Source organism: Delphinapterus leucas, chromosome 2 (genome assembly GCF_059928025.1).
Source record: "Delphinapterus leucas isolate spDelLeu-1000000601 "Yukka" chromosome 2, BTC_Dleu_Yukka2, whole genome shotgun sequence".
NCBI lineage: Eukaryota > Metazoa > Chordata > Mammalia > Artiodactyla > Monodontidae > Delphinapterus > Delphinapterus leucas.
The window spans coordinates 16378427-16397741 of NC_143130.1; the positions used below are offsets into that span (position 1 = coordinate 16378427).

A 19315-nucleotide genomic window follows, 5' to 3' on the forward strand; every position below is an offset into this window, starting at 1 on the left:
ACTATTATCCAAGGCTTTTTCCCTTTGGGAGCAACAGTTATGCTTTCAAACTGCTAAGAGAAATGACTTCAGTAAAATATTTTAGCCAAATAACTAAATATATAAACAAGAAAACAATAATAATATGCCCTGTAAGAGGAAGAAGTCTGGCAGAGATGCTATATTATATATCTAAAATATTCAGTTTTCAGCATAAAATTATGGGTCATGTAAAGAAACAGTAAACTGTGACATATAACAAGGAAAAAGACATGCAACAAAAAACTGCCTGTGAGAATCCTAGATACTGGACAAAACTAAAACTAAACTAAACTAAAAAGCAGTTATTATAAATATGTTCAAAGAACTAAATGTAAACATTATTTAGAAGGAAAGGAAGGTCTGATAGTGTTTCATCAAATAGGGAATATATACAAAGAGAAATACATTATTTTGAAAAGGAACACATGTAAATCCAGGATTGAAAGTACAATAACTGAATTTTTTAAAATCCAATAGGGGGTGTTCAGTATTTTAACACTGTCAGAAGAAAGAATCAGCAAATTTAAAGTATGGAAATATAGCATGGACAGCAGAGGCATTAAAGAACAGAAAATATCATTTTAAATAATGACAGAAAAGAAAACCAGATATTATAAATAAAATGGTTAAAATAATAAACACTATACATACATGCTTTGTCTTCTCCTCTCAGTTTCTCTGTGTAGCACAAAGTTATGTAAATAAATAATTTAAAAAACAATTGTAATAAATGAATTTATGTTTATATGTTTCATATATAAAAATGGGAAAAAACTATAAGAATTAAGTTATAAAGAGAACTATAGATGTAGAATATGAAAATAACATTTCTAAATCTTCCTGGAATTTAATCTGTTTAGTATAAGTAGAAGTAGATTCTAAAATTGACTATGGTGATTGTTACACAGTTCTATGAATATACTGATAAGCATAGAATGGATATTTAAAATGGGTCAATTGTATAGCATGTTACATGTTTTTTAAAAAATAGTTCAGCAAACTCCAAGCAGGGTAGGATTTTTTAAAAGACTTAAAAGCAATAGGAGAATGTTGTGAAGGAGGAAAATTGTGGCTCTTAATAGATTAGGTTTCTCCACCCCATATCATTTATTATGCTCCTAGTTTTTAATTCAGTCTGCCCTCAAGGGCTGTTCTTACTGCCTCCCTGCTCACCTAAGGCTCCTTTGCTTTCTCAGATCAAATGAATCAGTTCTTCTAATTATATCTGTTGGAGAAAGACCAAAGGGCTAAAGTTTGTCTGCTGATGTTCTCCAGTTATGTGTTGCTATAGCAGACATTACTTTCACAAATGCTGTAACTTGATTACTAAAAACTTGTTCTGCCCAATCCAACGTGTCTTTGATTTTAGTAGTGACACCCCATATGGTCTTTACCTCTGTTTAGATTGCAGTGGTGATAAATTTGTGTTGCCTCAGTGATAGAGCATGTTTGAAATATTCATGGGCTCAGCCATTTCTCCAAAGGAAGACTTCCAATCTATAAATTCTGGATATGACAGGTTCCAACTTCACTTACATGCTGTGTTAGAACCAATTTTTGCCCACACAAAACTTTACGCAACAGGTGACACAGAGTCACCAATTCTCATTATTCCTTTTGCAATATAAAATTCTTTTAAATAAATTTTTTTCTGATATTGGACCTAGATCATCATTTCTGAATCCAACAAAAAGTAAAAACCATATAAAGACTCAGATGGAAAGGGGTACAGTATCAGTGCTCACATTCCTGCAAATTACCCATTTCCTCCTGCACAGGGGAGAAAAGGTCTACATGTTAAGAGAACCTGAGAGGGTGCTTTATCTCTGTCCACAAATTACTTGTTTTTCTTTTCCATCAATGATGCCTACTTGACAAACAGTTACATAACCTTAAAAAAAGGGAATTAAAGTGTTCCTGGACAAGTCAAAGAATTTCTGCCTCACAGTAAAATTCTGTGACTGTGATGCCCATTGTTTGCAATTTAACCTGGGGAAAAAATGCCATGTCTGGCCTCACCAGGTATATCTTTACGATATGAATATGCTTTTAATGTAGAGAAGAAAGTTATATTTATTAAAATAAACTCTCTAGGATGACTTAAATTTGCAAAAGACTTTGTATTTTATGGATAAAACTCTAGTTAAGGAATTATGAGGTATCAGTTTATGGATCAGTTTTGTCGTTACCTAGATTTGTGGCCTTGGTCAAATCACTAACCATTTCTAGGCCTCAATATAATGAGGCTTGTATGATTGCTAACGGCCCTTCCAACTCTAAGGTCCTGTGAGCCTACAGTCCAGGCATTTCATTGTAATTGTTGTCCTATAATTTTAAAATGCTAATTAAAGGAGTACTATACACACATAAACTCACACACAAAAACACATGTTAATATATACCTTACAAAAGTGTTTTGAAACTGTTTATTTCTATAGACACTGATACAGAGAGCTTTCCAGATGCTATTGGAAGAGGTATAATAAAGGGTGAAATCAAGACACAATCCAAGAGTCATCCTGGTAAGAACAAGAATATTTCAAGTCTATTTCTGCTTTATTTATCTTCTCGAGTTTATTTAAGTTTGGATCTAAATGACTATAGTACCTATATGCTATTACTATAGGACGAAACGTTTTCACTAATTCTCTCCTATTTCTATTGGAACTCTAGCAGTTACTAACAATGGAAAATTAGCTACATAGTGTAAGTTTTAGAACCCATTCATTTAAAACTTATCCATAAAAATTCAATGCTGTAGTAAGCTTAGAATATGCTTGATGGAAGCATTTCAAATGCTGCTCTACTCACTTTCTTTTTCAGGCTAGAAAGATGGTTGCTTTGTATTTGCAAAAGCAGAAAGGCTGGTTTATGAATGGGATTAAAAGAGAGATTTCATTGCTTACTAATTCCCTCTATATAATTGAAATACCAGGCACATTTTCAGTATCTCAGGTGAAGTAGAGGTGTTTAGTTTTGTTACATAGTCTGTAGTTTACACTACTGCCACTTGTCTTGGTGTTACAGTGTTTGATACACTGCTTCTTGATCTTTGGTGTGATATTAAAGGAGGCAGAGAGCTTAACAGAAAAAGGAAAGAGACCGTCAACAGGAAAAACAAGTGTCATCCAAAGGTGACTGTTTGCATGCCCAAGTCTGTGCCCCCAGAGGAGCAACATTAGAAGATTCGCACTGCAGAGAAGGAGACTTCTCTACAATAGAATATATTCCAGCCAAGTCACTAAATAAATAATCAGGCAAACAGCAACAGCAAGCCTCCAAAGGGGAGGGGAACTCAGTATCCAGATTTCTTACAAGATATTGTCTAGAATGCCCAGTATAAACCCCCCAAAAATATGAGACATGCAAAGAAACAGTAAAGTGTGAATCATATACTAGGAACTTCAGGAAGGGTAGGCTTAAAAAATAATTTAAGCAGTGGGAGGGTATTATGAGGAGGGAAATTGTGATTCTTACTAGATTGCAGATTTCTCTAGCACATACTCCCTTTTCCCTCGTCCTTAATTCTATCTGCTATCAAATGCTCTTCTTAATGCTTCCTTGCTTATATAAGCATCTTTACATGCTTCTTTCAACTGGGCCTGTCATTCTTAACCTATACCAGTTGGAGAAAGACCAGAGAGCCTCAATTATATCTACTCAGTTGGATCTTTAACACTTACTTCTGGTCTCAGCCATTACGACAAAGTAAGATCCACCTTATGGTGTCAGGTTCAGGATAGGTTTCCAACCTCTGGTGCATGCTCTTCTGTAACTAGCTTTCATTCACAAAACACTGGACACATAATTTGACCCAAGTCAGCAATCCTACTTAACCCCTCTTTCAATATGAATTTTTCTTTAATAACTTTCATGTATTAAAACAAAATACATGAATGTTATTTCTCTCCTTTGACCTAGTTAGTACTTTCTAAATCCCACCAAATGTCCAAATCACATAAAAACTCAGATGGGATGGGATGCAGTCCCAATGCTGGTACTGCCTCAGATTTACCCATTTCCCCCTCCCCAGTTACAAGGTGTACATAGTAAGAGGACCTGATAGGCAGTTTTTCTTAGACTACAGAATATCTTGTTACTCTTCTACATCTTTGATGTCTACTTGATTTACATAGCCTTAAAAATGGCATTAAACATTCTTGAGAGAGTCAAAGAATTTCTACCTGGTAGTAACTTTCCGTAATGTGGGACCATGGTTTGTCTCTTGACCAGTGGGGAAAAAATGCCACGTTCCACTCATAGGTATATCCTCACAGTATGAGTGTCCTCTTAGTGTAAACTTGGCAGTTATATCATTTACACGAACTCCCCAAGATGATTGAAGTTTGTATGGGACAGTGCATTGTGTATGAAAAGCACTGGTTAAGGAATTATGGGGCATCAGCTTGTACTCAGTTTTGCATTATCTTGGTGTGTGTTCTCAATCAAATCACAAAACATCTCTAAGCTTCAATATCATGAGGCTTATGTGATTGCTAAGAGCCCTTCAAATTCTAATGTTTTATGATTGTGCAATGCAGACATTATATTATTTCTCTTTTGTAATACAAGTACTAATTAAGTTAGTACTACACACAGACACAAAGACACACATGTGTGTTAATGGTTACCTTACAATGTGTTTTGAAATTTGTTTTCTATCTATAGAGACTGATATAGAATGCATGAGAGATACTGTTGGAAGAGAAAAAGCAGTTGGTGAAATCAAGACACATCATCAGAGTCACCCTGGTAAGAACAAGAATTTTCCAAGTCTAATAATTTATGGTTTATGTCTTCTCTGGGACTTAATTAACTATGAATCATTAATGATAACAGTAACTGTATGTTAGTATTAATGGACAGTAATCTTCATGAATTTCCTCTTATAATTAGTTAAACTCTAGTATTTACTGTCAATGGAAATTTAGCTGGATATTTTTCAGTTGTAATCTCATCCATTTGGAAAGTAATCCATATAATCCAATGCTCTAATGACCTTAGAATATGCTTGGTTTAAGTATTTATAACTGTGATTCTACTCACTTTCTTGCTGGCTTAGAAAGGAATATTGCTTTGAAATTGAAAAAGCAAAAAAGCTAGCTGATGAGTGGTATAAGAAGAGGAACATAACAGTTATTTCACTGATTACCAATTTCCTCTACATAATTAAGTTGGTATGTAAATTTATATCTCTACTAGAGTGGAGTTCTCTAGCTGAGTTTTATTATTCACAGATTACTGCTTTAGTCCTGGAGTAACAGGGTTCGATACATTTCTCTTTGTTGCAAGAAATACTGTCGTTATGAACTTTTTACAGAATTGATGCTGAAAGCTAGCATTGGAAAGTAACTGAATCCTCAGATATAAGCACCAAAATATGTGTTTTCACTGAAATTTAAGGCAAGATTTCTGAAACTTTGCTTTTGAATGCTTTATTATATTCTCGCTTTTATTCCTGTAAAAAAAATAGTGTTGTAAATGAATCAAATAAATATTACTTGCTCCAACAGCTTTTAACTGGGGAAAAGCTGGTGGTGTAAAAATGAAATTGTTGGAACCAAGCAGTTAAATTTGGTGTATTACGATAAGCCATTTTTCCATGTCTTTAATTTTCAGAGTATTTTTGGTTAGGTTCTTTCAATTAATTTTTGCTTCCATGTTGCTTATTAATAGGAGTCCTTGTCAGTTTTGAATAACAGCCTTAGACACAGCAACAAAGTGCTTTCATTTACATCCGTTCAATTCTGGGATGAAGTGAGAGAGTGGCATGGACTTTTATATACTACCAAATGTAAAATAGATTGCTAGTGGGAAGCAGCTGCATAGCACAGGGAGCTCAGCTTGGTGCTTTGTGACCACCTAGAGGGGTGGGATAGGGAGGGTGGGAGGGAGACCAAGAGGGAGGAAATATGGGGATATATGTATATGTATAGCTGATTCACTTTGTTATGAAGCAGAAACTAACACACCATTGTAAAGCAATTATACTCCAATAAAGATGTTTAAAAATAAAATACAAAAAAGAGTCATGCCTTTTAACAACAAAATTAATTATTTTATATTTATTAATGGTAAATTTATAATTAAACACTAAATAAAATCTGAAAGACAGAAACTGCTACGAGGAAAGGAGTTGAAATGAATGTAGTAATCAAATACAAAAATGAAGAAGTGTTTTGTCCCACCTCACCAGGTACATCCCTCCCATATGAATGTGTTTTTAGTATACACAAGAGAGTTATATTTATTAAGAAAAACTCTTTAGGATGACTTAAATTTGTGAAAGACTTTGTATTTTATGGAAAAGGTCCTAGTTAAGGAACTATGAGGCCTCAGTTTATGAGTCAGTTTTGTCATTGCCTGGATATATGGTCTTGGTCAAATCACTAAGCATTTCTAAGCCTCAATATAATGAGGTTTAAACAACTGCTAATGGCTCTTCCAATTCTAAGGTATTATGTCTGCAGTCCAGACATTTCATTATAATTCTTCTTCTATAATAAAAAGATCTAATTAAAGGATACACACATTCTACAAACATATACATGTTAATACTTAGCTTACCAAAGTATTTTGAAACTGTTTATTTCTATAGAGAGTGACACAGAAAGCTTCCCAAATGTTGTTGGAAGAAGTATTATGAAGGGTGAATTCAAGACACAACCCAAGAGTCGTCTTGGTAAGAAGAAGAATATTTCACGTCTATTTCCTGTTTTTTATCTTCTCTGAAGTTTATTTAACTTTGGATCTTTAGTGACTACAGTACCTATATGCTATTATTACAGGATAAAAAGTCTTCACAAATTCCCTCCTTTAATTACTGGAATTCTAGCAGTTGCTATCAATGGAGAATTAGCTGCATATTTTTAATTTTAGAATTCATTCAATTAAAAAAATGATCCATAAAAATGGAATGATACAGTGAGCTTGGAACATGCTTGATGGAAACATTTCAAATGCTGTTCTACTCACTTTCTTTTTCAGGCTAGAAGTATAGTTGCTTTGTATTTGCAAATGCAGAAAGTCTATTTTATGAATGGGATAAAAAGAGGGATTTAGCATGTAGTTATTTCATTGGTTACTAATTCCCTCTATATGTTTAAAATATCAGACACATTTTCCATATCTCATGTGAAGTAGACACCGTTAGTTCTATTATATAGTTTATAGTTCACACTGTTGCCCCTTGTGTTGGCATAACAGTGTTTGGCACACTTCTTCTCGATTGGTGTGATACCAAAGGAGGCAGAGAGCTTAACAGAAAAATAAGGGAAAGAAACAGTCAACAGAATCCTTTTTAAAACAACTGTCATTAAAAATGGTAGAGTAATAACCCTGAGCTCACCTTAGCTCATGGACATAGCAAAATTACAACTATTTACAGAACAACCATTGATGTAAAAGACTGGAACCTACGAAGAAAGGTCTTCTAGAACTAAGGATATAAAAAAGGGACCACAGCAAGGCAGGTAGTAGGGGCAGAGTCACAGTATAATCAGTTCCCTGGCTTGGGCAACTCATGAATGGGAGAATAATTACATTTGCAGAGATTCTCCCCAACGAATAAGGGGTCTGAGCCCCACATCAGTCTGCCCAGCCTGGAGGTTCTGCAACAAGAAGATGAGTCCCCAGAACATTTGACTTTGAAGGCCATTGGGGCTTGCTTTTAGGAGTTCCAGAGGGCTCTGCGAAATAGAGGCTTCACTCTCCAAGGGCACACACAACATCTCACATGCTTCAGGACCCAGCATAGAGGCAGTAATTTAAAGGATTTGGGGTCAAACCTACCTGCTAATCTTGAAGAGTCTCCCTAGGGACATAGACACTGACAGTAGCCATTCTTGAGAGTTCATTCTACCACTGGTGCTGCAGCACCATTTTGGAATCCACCCCACCAACAACAACCAACCTGTAGGCACCAGTACTGGGAAGCCTCAGGCCAAGCAACTAACTGGGCAGTGACACAGCCCAACCCATCAGAAGAGAGACTCCTTTAAGACTTTCTGAGCCAAAAGCCACCCCTGGACACATACCTGCACACCAGAGGGTCTAGGACCTGGCACCACACACCAATGTGCAGGCAGTAGACCCAGGACCCCCAGGGCCCTGCAGCCAGAGATCCAGATCCACCCACCAGTGGGCAGGCACCAGCCCCAGAATCACTGACTCCACCCACCAATAAGCTTGCTCTAGCTTCGAACCAGACCCACCCACCAGCAGTCCATTGCCATCTCTGGAAGCACTCAGCCCTGCAGCCAGACCCCAGAACCTGTCACTGCCTGCCTTTGGGCCGGCACTGTCCCTTGGATCTGGCTTCACCCATTGGTGGGCTGGCCCCAGCCTCAGGATCTTCTAGACCTGACTCCATCCACCAGTGATACAGAGCTAACCCCAGGGCTCCCCAGGGTTCTACAGTCAGACACCTTGTGACCCAACCCTGCCAACCAGTGGCCGGCAGCCTCCACACAGGAAGGTCCTGGCAAACAACCAGACTGGGGGCCAACCAAGCCAACCAGGCCACCCATAGCCGTCAGCTTACCACAATAGAAGGACCCGCACAACACATATAGGGGCACTCCTAGAGGATATAGCTCTGATGACGAGAGAGCAGTGTACTGCTGGGATTCATAGGAAGTCTCTTGCAAAAGGCCTCTTCTCCAAGGTTGGGAAATGGAACCAACCTCCCAGATACATAGAAATATAAACATTAAGTTAGACAAAATGAATTGACAGAGGAAAATGGTCCAAATGAAGGAATAAGATACAACCCCAGAAGAAGAGCTAAGTGAAGTAGAGATAGACAACTACCCAACAACGAATTCAGGGTGATGATCCCAAAAAACTTGGGAGAAGAATGGATGGACAGAGTGAGAAATTAGAAGTTTTTAACAAAGAGTTGGAAAATATAAAGAACCACTAAACAAGATGAAGAATACAATAACTGAAATGAAAGATACACTAGGGGGAATCAGCAGTAGACTAAATGGTACAGAGGAACAGATCAGTGGGCTGGAGGACAGAGTAGTGGAAATCACTGATGCTTAGCAGAAAAAAAGAATGGAAAGAAATGAAGACTGTTAAAGAGACTTCTGGGACAACATCAAGCATATTAACATTCACATTAGAGGGGTCCCAGAAGAAGAAGAGAGAAAAAAGGTGACAGAGAACATATTTAAACATAATAGCTGAAAATGTCCCTAACTAGGGAGATGAAAAAATCCCAGTCCAGAAAGAACAGAGAGTCCCAATCCAGAGGAACACACCAACACACTTTGTAATTAAAAATGCAAAAATTAAAGCTAAAGAGAGAATATTAAAAGCAGCAAGGGAAAAGCAACAAGTTACATACAAGGGAACACCCATAAGGCTATCAGCTGACTTTGTAGCAGAAACTTTGCAGGCAGAAGGCAGTGGCAAGATATATTTAAACTGATGAAAAGGAAAAACCTAGAACCGAGAATACTCTATCCAGCAAAGCTCTCATTCACATTTCATGGAGACATCAAAAGCTTTACAGGCAAGCAAAAGCTGAAAGAGTTCCACACCACCAAGCCAGCTTTACCAGAAATGTTAAAGGGACATCTCTAAGCAAAAAAGAAAAGGCCACAACTATAAACATGAAAATTATGAAAGGAAAAGCTCATCAGTAAAAGCAAATATATAGTAAAAGTAGAAAATCAACCATATGCAAAGTTCATAGGAAGGATTAAAGACAAAAATGGTAAAGTCATCTATAACCACAATAAGAAGTTTACAGATACACAAAATAATTAGATGTAAAATATGTCAAAAATAGTAATCATGAGGGGAGGAGAGTACAAATGAAGCATAGTTAAAATGTGTTTAAAATTAAGAGATCAAACTTTAGATAGATAGATAGCTGTATATAAACCTCATGGTAACCACAACCAAAAATTCGGTAAGATACACAAAGAGAAAGTAATCCAAACATAACACTAAAGATAGTCATCAAATCACAAAAGAACAAAAGAAGAAGGGAACAAAAAGACCTAGAAAAACAACCCAAAAACTATTAACAAAACTACTATTAACTATTCTTTTGGCAATAAGAACACACATATCAATAATTACATTTAAATGAGCTAAATGCTCCAATCAAAAGACATGGAGTTGCTGAATGGATACAAAAGCAAGACCTTTGTATATGCTACCTAAAAGAGACTCACTTCTGATCTAAAGACACAGACTGAAAGTGAAGAGATCGAAAAACTCATTCCAGGCAAATGGAAATCAAAAGAAAGCCCAGGTAGCAATAATTATATCAGACAAAATAGACTTTAAGACAAAAGAAGGACGTTACATAATGATCAAAGGATCAATCCAAGAAAAAGATGTAACAACTGAAAATATATATGCACCCAACATAGGAGCTCCTTAATAAATAAAGCAAATATTAACAGACATAAAGGGAGAACAGACAGTTACACAATAATAGTAAAGGACTTTAAAAGCCCACTCAAGTCAACAGACAGATCATCCAAAAAGAAAATCCATAAGGAGACACTAACCTTAAATGACACATTAGACCTTATGGACTTAATAGATAGGTATAGAACATTCCATCCAACAGCAGCAGAACACACATTCAAGTCCACATGGGACATTTTCTAGGAATGTTAGGCCACAAAAGAAGCCTTGGTAAATTTAAGAAAACTGAAATCTTATCAAGTATCTTTTCCCACCACAACACTATTGAGGCTAGAAAACAACTAAAAGAAAATACTGCAAAAATCACAAACACACAGAAGCTAAGCAACATGCTACTAAACAACCAATGGATCATGAAGAAATCAAAGAGGAAATCAAAAAATACCTAGAGACAAATGAACAGAAAATGATCCAAAAATCTATGAGATGCGGCAAAAGCAGTTCTAAAATAAAAATTTATACTGGTACAAACAAACCTCAGGAAACATGAAAAGTCTCAAATGAACAACTTAACTTACACCTAAAGGAACTAGGAAAAAGATGAACAAACAAAACACAAAGTTAGCAGAAGGAAAGAAATCATAAAGACCAGAGAAGAAATAAATGAAATAGAGACTTAAAAATGGAAAATATCAATGAAACTATAACCTGTTTCTTTGAAAAGATAAACAAAATTGACAAACCTTTAGCCAGATTCATCAAGAGTAATATGCAGGGCCCAAATCAATAAAATCAGAAATGAAAAAGATGTTACAACCGACACCACAGAAGTGCAACTGATCATGAGACATTAGTTGGAAAAACCGTATGACAATAAAACATACAACCTAGAAGAAATATACAATCTCCCAAGACTGAACCAGGAATAAAAAGAAAATATAAACAGACCAATTATCAGTAATGAAATTGAACCAGTAATTTAAAAAAATAACCAAAAAACTTAAGTCCAAGAACAAGTGGCTTCATAGGGGAATTCTACCAAACATTTAGAGAAGAATTAATACCTATACTTCTCAAAGTATTGCACAAAGTTGCAGAGAAAGGAATGTTTCCAAAGTCATTCTGTAAGGCCAGCACCACATGATATCAAAATGAGACAGATATCACAGAACAGAAAATTACACGGGTGAAAGTAGATGCAGAAGCCCTCAACAAAATATTAGCAAACTGACTCCAACAATACATTAAAATGATCATACACTATGATTAAGTGGAATTTATCCCAGAGATACAAGGATGTTTCAGTGTCTGCAAATCAGTGTGATACATCACATTAACAAAGAATAAAAACTATATGATTATCTCAATAGATACAGAAAAAGATTTTGACAAAATTCAACATCCATTTATGATAAAAACTCTCCAGAAAGTGGGTATACAAGGAACATGCCTCAACATAATAAAGGCCGTATATGATAACCCCATAGCTAACATTATACTCAACAGTGAAAAGATGAAAGTATTTCCTCTAAGATATGAAACAAGGATGCCCACTATTGCCACTTTTATTCAACATATTATTAGAAGTCTTAGCCACCACAGTCAAACAAGAAAAGAAATAAAAGGAATCCAAATTAAAAAGGGAAAGTAAAATTGTCACTTTGTAGACAACATGATACTAAACAAAGAGAATCCTAAAAACAGCTACCAAAAAAATACTAGAGCTCAAGGATAAATTCAGTAATTTTCAGGTACAAAATTAATATAGAGAAATACATTGCAATTCTATATACTAACAACAAACTCAGAAAGAAATTAAGGAAACAGCCTCATTTACAGTTGCATCAAAAAGAATAAAATACTTAGGAATAAACTTACGTAAGGAGGTAAAAGACTTGAAATCAGAAAATTATGACACTGATGAAAGAAATTGAAGATGACACAAACAGATGGAAAGATATACCATGTTCATGGATTGGAAGAATTAATATTTGTTAAAATGACTGTATTGGGGCTTCCCTGGTGGCACAGTGGTTGAGAGTCCGCCTGCTGATGCAGGGGACACGGGTTCGTGCCCCGGTCTGGGAAGATCCCACGTGCCGTGGAGTGGCTGGGCCCGCGAGCCATGGCCACTGAGCCTGCACGTCCAGAGCCTGTGCTCCGCAACGGGAGAGGCCACAGCAGTGAGAAGCCCGCGTACCGAAAAAAAAAAAAAAAAAAAATGACTGTATTACCTAAGGCAGTCTACAGATTCAGTGCAATCCCTATCAAAGCACCAAAGGCATTCTTAGAATTAGGAGAAATAATTTCAAAGTAGTATAGAAACAAAAAAGACCCTGAATAGACAAAACAATCTTGAGAAAGAAGAACAGAGATGGTGGTAGCATGCTCCCTAACTTCAGACTATACTACAAGGCTACAGTAATCAAAACTGTATGATACTGGTACAAAATTAGACACATAGATCAAAGGAACAGAATAGAGAGCCCAGAAATAACCCCACACACTTATGGCCAATTAATCTATGACAAAGGAGACAAGAATATACAATACAATGGAGAAAAGAGAAGTATATTCAATAAGTGGTGCTGGGAAAACCAGAGAGCTACATGTAAAGGAATGAAATTAGAATATTCTCTAACACCGTATACAAAACTAAATGCAAAGTGGATTAAAGATGTAAATGTAAGACAGGAAATCATAAAACTTTGGAAGAAAACTTAGGCAGAACACACTTTGACATAAATGGTGGCAATATTCTTTTGGATATGTCTCTTAAAACAAAGAAAACAAAAGCAAAAATAAACAAATGGGAACTACTGATGGGAGCAAATATTTACAAATGATATAACTGTTAAGGGGTTAATATTCAAAAAATATATACAGCTCATACAACTCAATATCAAAAACATGAACACGCAATTAAAAAGTGGGCAGAAGACCTGAATAGACATTTTTCCAAAGAAGACATGCAGTTGACCAACAGATGTATGAAAAGATGCTCAACATCACTACTTAATATACTGATATGCCAGTCAAATCACAATATCACCTCACACCTGTCAGAATGGTTATCATCAAGAAGACCACAAATAACGAATGTTGGCAGGAGTGTGGAGAAAAGGGAACCCTTCTACACTGTTGGTCAGAATGTAAATTGGTGTGGCCACTGTGGAAAACAGTATGGAGGTTTCTCAAAAAACTAAAAATAGAGCTACCATATGACCCAGCAGTTCCACTTTGGGGTATATGTCCAAAACAAACAAACACAGTAATTCAAAAAGATACATGCACCCGAATGTTCATAGCAGCATTATTTACAATTGCCAACATATAGAAACACCCTAAGCATCCACTAGCACTAACAGATGAATGGATAGAGAAGATGTACATATGCACACCCACAATGGAATACTACTGACCATAAAAAAGAACAAAACTTTGCCTTTTGCAGCAACATAGATAGAGGGCATTATGCTAAGTGAAGTAAGTCAGACAAAGACAAATACTGTATGATATCACTTACATATGGAATCTAAAAAATACAACAAACTAGTGAATATAATAAAAAAGCAGATTCACAGATATAGAGAACAAACTAGTGGTTACCAGCGGAGAGAAAATGGTGGAGGAGCAAGATAAGGGTAGGGGATTAAGAAGTACAAACTACTATATTTAAAATAAATAAGCTATAAGGATGTATTGTAGTACACAGGGAATATAGCCAATATTGTATAATAACTATAAATGGAGTTAACTTTTTAAAAATGTGAGTCACTATGTTGTACACCTGAAACTTGTATAATATTGTAAATCAAATATGCCTCAATAAAAAATTTTTAAAAAACTGTCATCCAAAGGTGATTGCATGCATGCCCAAGGCTGTGCCCACAGAGGAGCAACATTAGAAGCTGCACACTGCAGGGAACGAGACTTCAGTAGGACAGAAGATAGTTTAGCCCAGTCACTAAATAATTAATCAGGCAAACAACAACAAGCCTTCAAAGGGGATGGGAGCTCAGTATCCAGATTTCCTACAATATATTAGATACACTGCCCCCCCCTCAAAATATGAGATATGCAAAAAAACAGTAAAGTATGAACTAAGGAAAAAAAGCAGACCACAGTGTGGTTCCGGATGTAAGATACTATAAAACAGTTATAAATATTTTTGAAAAATTAAAGAAACCCATGCTTAAAACAGAAAGGAATATTGATGACAATGTCTAATCAAATAGAGATTATTAACAAAGAGATAGAAATTATTTTTGTTAAAAAAACACAGTGATAACTGTGGAGCTGAGAGTACAATAACTGTAAGGAAAAATTTACTAGAGGGGTTCAGGAGTAGATTTGATTGTCAAAAGAAAGAATCTCCACACTTAATGACTACAGAAGAAGTAGAGCTGAGAGAAAAGGGGGCAGAAAAAATATTTGAAGTAATTATGGCTGACAGTTTGGAAGCACATTTGATGAGTATGAATCTGGATATCCAAGCCAAATGAAGTCTAAGAATAAGCACAAAGAAATCTACAACCAGATACATCAAGTAAAAGTAATGGAAGACAAAGACAGAAACTCTCGAATGTCACAAAGGGAAAGCAACACATCATTAAAAAAGAGAACCCTGGTAAGATTAACAGCTTACTTAGCATCAGAAACTATGAAGCCCAGGGGCTTCCCTGGTGGTTCAGTGGTTAAGACTCTGCACTTCCATGCTTCCACTGCAAAGAGGCATGGGTTCAATCTCTGGTCAGGGAAGTTCTGCATGCTGCGAGGTGTGGCCAAAAAAAGAATGAAACTATGTAGCCCAGAAGGCAGTGGGATGCCATATTAAAATGCTGAAGGAAGAAATTATCACCATGAACTTTTTCTTTCAAAAGTGAAGGTGAGATAAACAGATTCCCAAATAAATGAACACTGAGAGAACTGTTTGTTAGCAGACCTGCCTTTTGAGAAATACTAATGAGAGTTCTTCAGGCTGAAAGCAGTGGACCTTAGGCAGTGATTTTAATCCGTTCCGAAAAAGAGCATGTGTTAAAAGAATTCTGTAATTCCAAAATCTGAATATACCAGTCACTAGTACAGAGATTGAAACAGTAATTAAAAACCTCCCAAAAAACAAAAGTCCAGGAACAGACTGCTTCACAAGTGAATTCTACCAAACATTCAAAGATTTAATACCCAATCCTTCTAAAACTATTTGAAAAAATTGAAGAGGAGGTAACACTTCCAAACTCATTTTATGAGGTCAACATCACCTTGATACCAAAACCAGAAAAATACAACACACACACAGACACAGACATACACACAAAGGACATTATAGGCCAATGTCTCTGATGAAGATGGATGCAAAAATCCTCAACAAAATATTGGCAAGCCAAATTCAACAATACATCAAAGGGTCATACAAGTGTGATTTATTCCAGGGATGCAAGGATGGTTCAACACCCACAAATCAATCAGTGTGATACACCACATTAACAAAATAAAGAATAAAAACCACATGATCATCTCAATAGATGCAGAAAGAACATTTGACAAAATTCAACATCCATTTATTATAAAACTCCTCAATTAAGTGAGTATAGAATGGCCATACCTCAACATAATATAGGATAAACCCACAGCTAATGTCATACTCAGTGGTGAAAAATTGAGAGCTATGCCTCTAAGGTCAAGAACAATTCAAAGATGCCACTCTCACCCCTCTTATTCAACATAGTGTTGGAAGTGCTGGCCAGAGCAATTAGGCAAGAAAAATAAAAGTCATCCAGATTGGAAAGGAAGAAGTAGAACTGTCTCTATTTGCACATGACATGGTTTTGTATATACAAAGCCCTAAAGATTCCACCAAAAAACTATTGGAAATAATAAACAAATACAGTAAAGGATACAAAATCAGTATACAAAAATCTGTTCCATTTCTATATGCTAACAGTGGGCTAGCAGAAAAAGATATTAACAAAAACAATCCCACTTACAGTCTCAACAAAAGGCAGAAAAAGCCTAGGAATCAGTTTAACCAAGAAGGTGAAAAGACTTACACTGAAAACTATAAGACATTGTTAAATTGAAGAAGACACCAACAATGGAAAGATATTCCATCCTCATGAATTAGAAGAATTAACATTGTAATAACTGTCCATATTACTTAAAGCAATCCACAGATTCAGTGCAATCCCTATCAAAATCCCAAGGACATTTTTCACAGACACAGAGCAAAAAATTCTAAAATTTCTATGGAACCACAAAAGACTCCTCCAAAATAGCCAAAGCAATCCTGAGAAAAAATAACAAAGCTGGAAGTATCACACTCCCTGGTTTCAAACTATATTAGAAAGCCATAGTAATATAAAGCAGCCTGGTGTTGGCAGAAAAACAGATATAAAGATCAATGAGGCAGAACTGAGAGCCCAGAAATAAACCTATGCATATATAGACAATTAATTTAGGACAAAGGAATAAAGAACCTACAATGGAGAAATGATAGTCTCTTCAATAAATGATATTGTGAATACTGGACAGCCACATGGCAAAAAAAGTGAAACTAGACTACTATCTCACACCATACAGAAAAATTAACTCAAGATGAATTAAAGACTTGAATGTAAGACCTGAAACCATAATCTCTAGAAGAAAACATGGGCAGTATGCTCTTTGACATCAGTCTTAGCACTATCTATTTGTGTCTCTTCAAGCAAGGGAAACAAAAGCAAAAATGAGAAAATGGGGTTGCATCAAACTGAAAAGCTTCTGCACAGCAAGGAAACTATCAATAAAATGAAAAGACAACCTAACAAATGGGAGATATATTTGCAAATGATATATCTGACAAGGGATAAATATCCAAAATATATAAAGAACTCATACAATTCAAAAACAAAAAAGCTAACAACGCCATTAAAATGAGCAGAGGAGCTGAATAGAAATTTTTCCAAGAAGACATGCAGATGGCCAACAGGCACAAGAAAAGATGTTCACTATTACTATTAAGGAAACGCAAATCAAAACTACGAAGAGATGCTACCTAACATTTGTCAGAATAGCCATTATCAAAAAGACAAAAAGTGTTGGAGAGGATGTGGAGAAAAGGGAACCTTAATACACTGTTGGTGAGAATGTAAAAAAGATGTGGTATGTGTATATACAATGGAATACTACTCTCCATAAAAGATGAAATCTTGCGTATGCAACAACATGGAGGAACCCGTAATACCCTTGATGGTGTTACGCTAAGTGAAATAAGTCAGACAGAGAAAGACAAATACGTACCACATGATTTCACTCATATGTGGAATTTTAAAAGTTAACCATGTATTACTTTAATAATCATAAGAAACAATAAGGTGTTTCACTTGGGAAACAGAAAACAAACCTGAAACAAAAATAGTGCTCTGAAGTTCTAGACCCCCAAGTAATTAGAGCAGCCCTGATGGCCAAGGTATAAACTGTTTTTACACAGTAACCTAAACTATAGTCTGAAGAGCAAGACTCTTGGGTTGTATTCTCTTTTGTTCCATCATGCTTTCTCCTTCCCTTTTGCAGCTTTCCATAAGCAACGATATTTTTTCAGTTTTTTCTCCTTCTTTGTGAAACAAAATATGTTCCCAATGTACTTTATGGCTACTGCATGAACAAGTTCATGTAAAAAATAGAAGTAAATAAAGTTTAAAAAAGGAATTCTGTACTTCAAAAGACAATATGAATGCATATTTTGTGTCCTTTCTTCTCTTAATTGATTTAAAATGTGATTGTATAGAACAATATGTATATCATTGTATTGTTGGGCCTATAAAAATATGGAAAAGTGATATATTCTGTAGTACCTGTGCAAAGGAGATGTATGAGAATGGTGATATATTTGAGTAAAAAATGATAGCAGATGTTAACTTGAATCCACAGGAACAAATGAAGAGAACCAGAAATTGTAAACAAGAAGTTTAATATAACAAACACTGTAAATATATACTTGCTCTTCTTTCTTCTGTCAGCTTTTTTCAAGGGCACAGAGTTATATAAAGAAATAATTATTACAAACTCTTTTATATTTAAAGGTATAATATGTATAACAATAGCACAAAAATGGGGAAGAGATAACAGAGCTATATAGAAGTAATATTTCTATATATAATTGGAATTTAATAATATAAATCTGAAGTAGACTCTAAAATTGACTGTGGTTATGGTTACACAACTCTGAATATAATTTTTAATGAAATCATTGATTTGGACACACTTTAAGTGGACGAATATTATGGTATGTTATATATTTTAAAAATTGCTTAGTGAACTACAAAAATTAAGAGATTTTAAAAAGATTTAAAGCAATGGGAGGATACCATGAAGGAGGGAAATTGTGACTCTTACTCGATTAAAGATTTCTCTAGTGCATACCTTTAATTCCTAGTGCTTAACCCAGTCATCCCTCAAATGCTGTTCTGATTACCTCCCTGCTTATCTGAGGATCCTCTGCTTTCTTGATTCAAATGATTCCATTCACCTTAGTTATATCTGTTGAAGAAAGACCAGAGTGGCTAAAATATATGTGCTAATATTCCCTAATTTTGTGTGGCTATAGATTTTACTACTTTCACAAAATGTTATTTATTGAAAACTTGCCTGCCTAATCTGATGCATCTTTGTTTATTTTGTTAATGATGCCCCAGGTGGTATCCTCTCTGTGAAGAATGCAATATGGTACATTTGGGCTGCCAAAATCATAGTGTGACCTTTTACATTTATTCATGGGCTCAGCCCTTTTTTCAAAGCAGTCTTCTACTAGACAATGTCAGGATCATGACAGGTTTCCAGCTCCATTTACATGCTCTACTAGAACCAACTTCACTAAACTTTTTTGGGGGGGGTTCTTGCCCTTTATTTATTTATTTTTAACATC

At 35.6% G+C, this 19315-nt stretch overlaps 1 protein-coding gene across 4 annotated transcripts in view; it reads left to right on the forward strand.

Annotated features, from left to right (window-relative positions):
* The window catches only part of CCDC7 (coiled-coil domain containing 7), a 326255-nt gene that overhangs the window by 225216 nt on the left and 81724 nt on the right, over window positions 1-19315 (forward strand). For all 4 annotated transcript variants that reach the window (XM_089906460.1, XM_089906462.1, XM_089906463.1 and 1 more), the window contains exons 31-33: window positions 2460-2543; window positions 4690-4773; window positions 6620-6703. In XM_089906460.1, the coding sequence (XP_089762586.1) occupies window positions 2460-2543; window positions 4690-4773; window positions 6620-6703 (252 nt within the window). The remainder of the gene's footprint in view (window positions 1-2459; window positions 2544-4689; window positions 4774-6619; window positions 6704-19315) is intronic.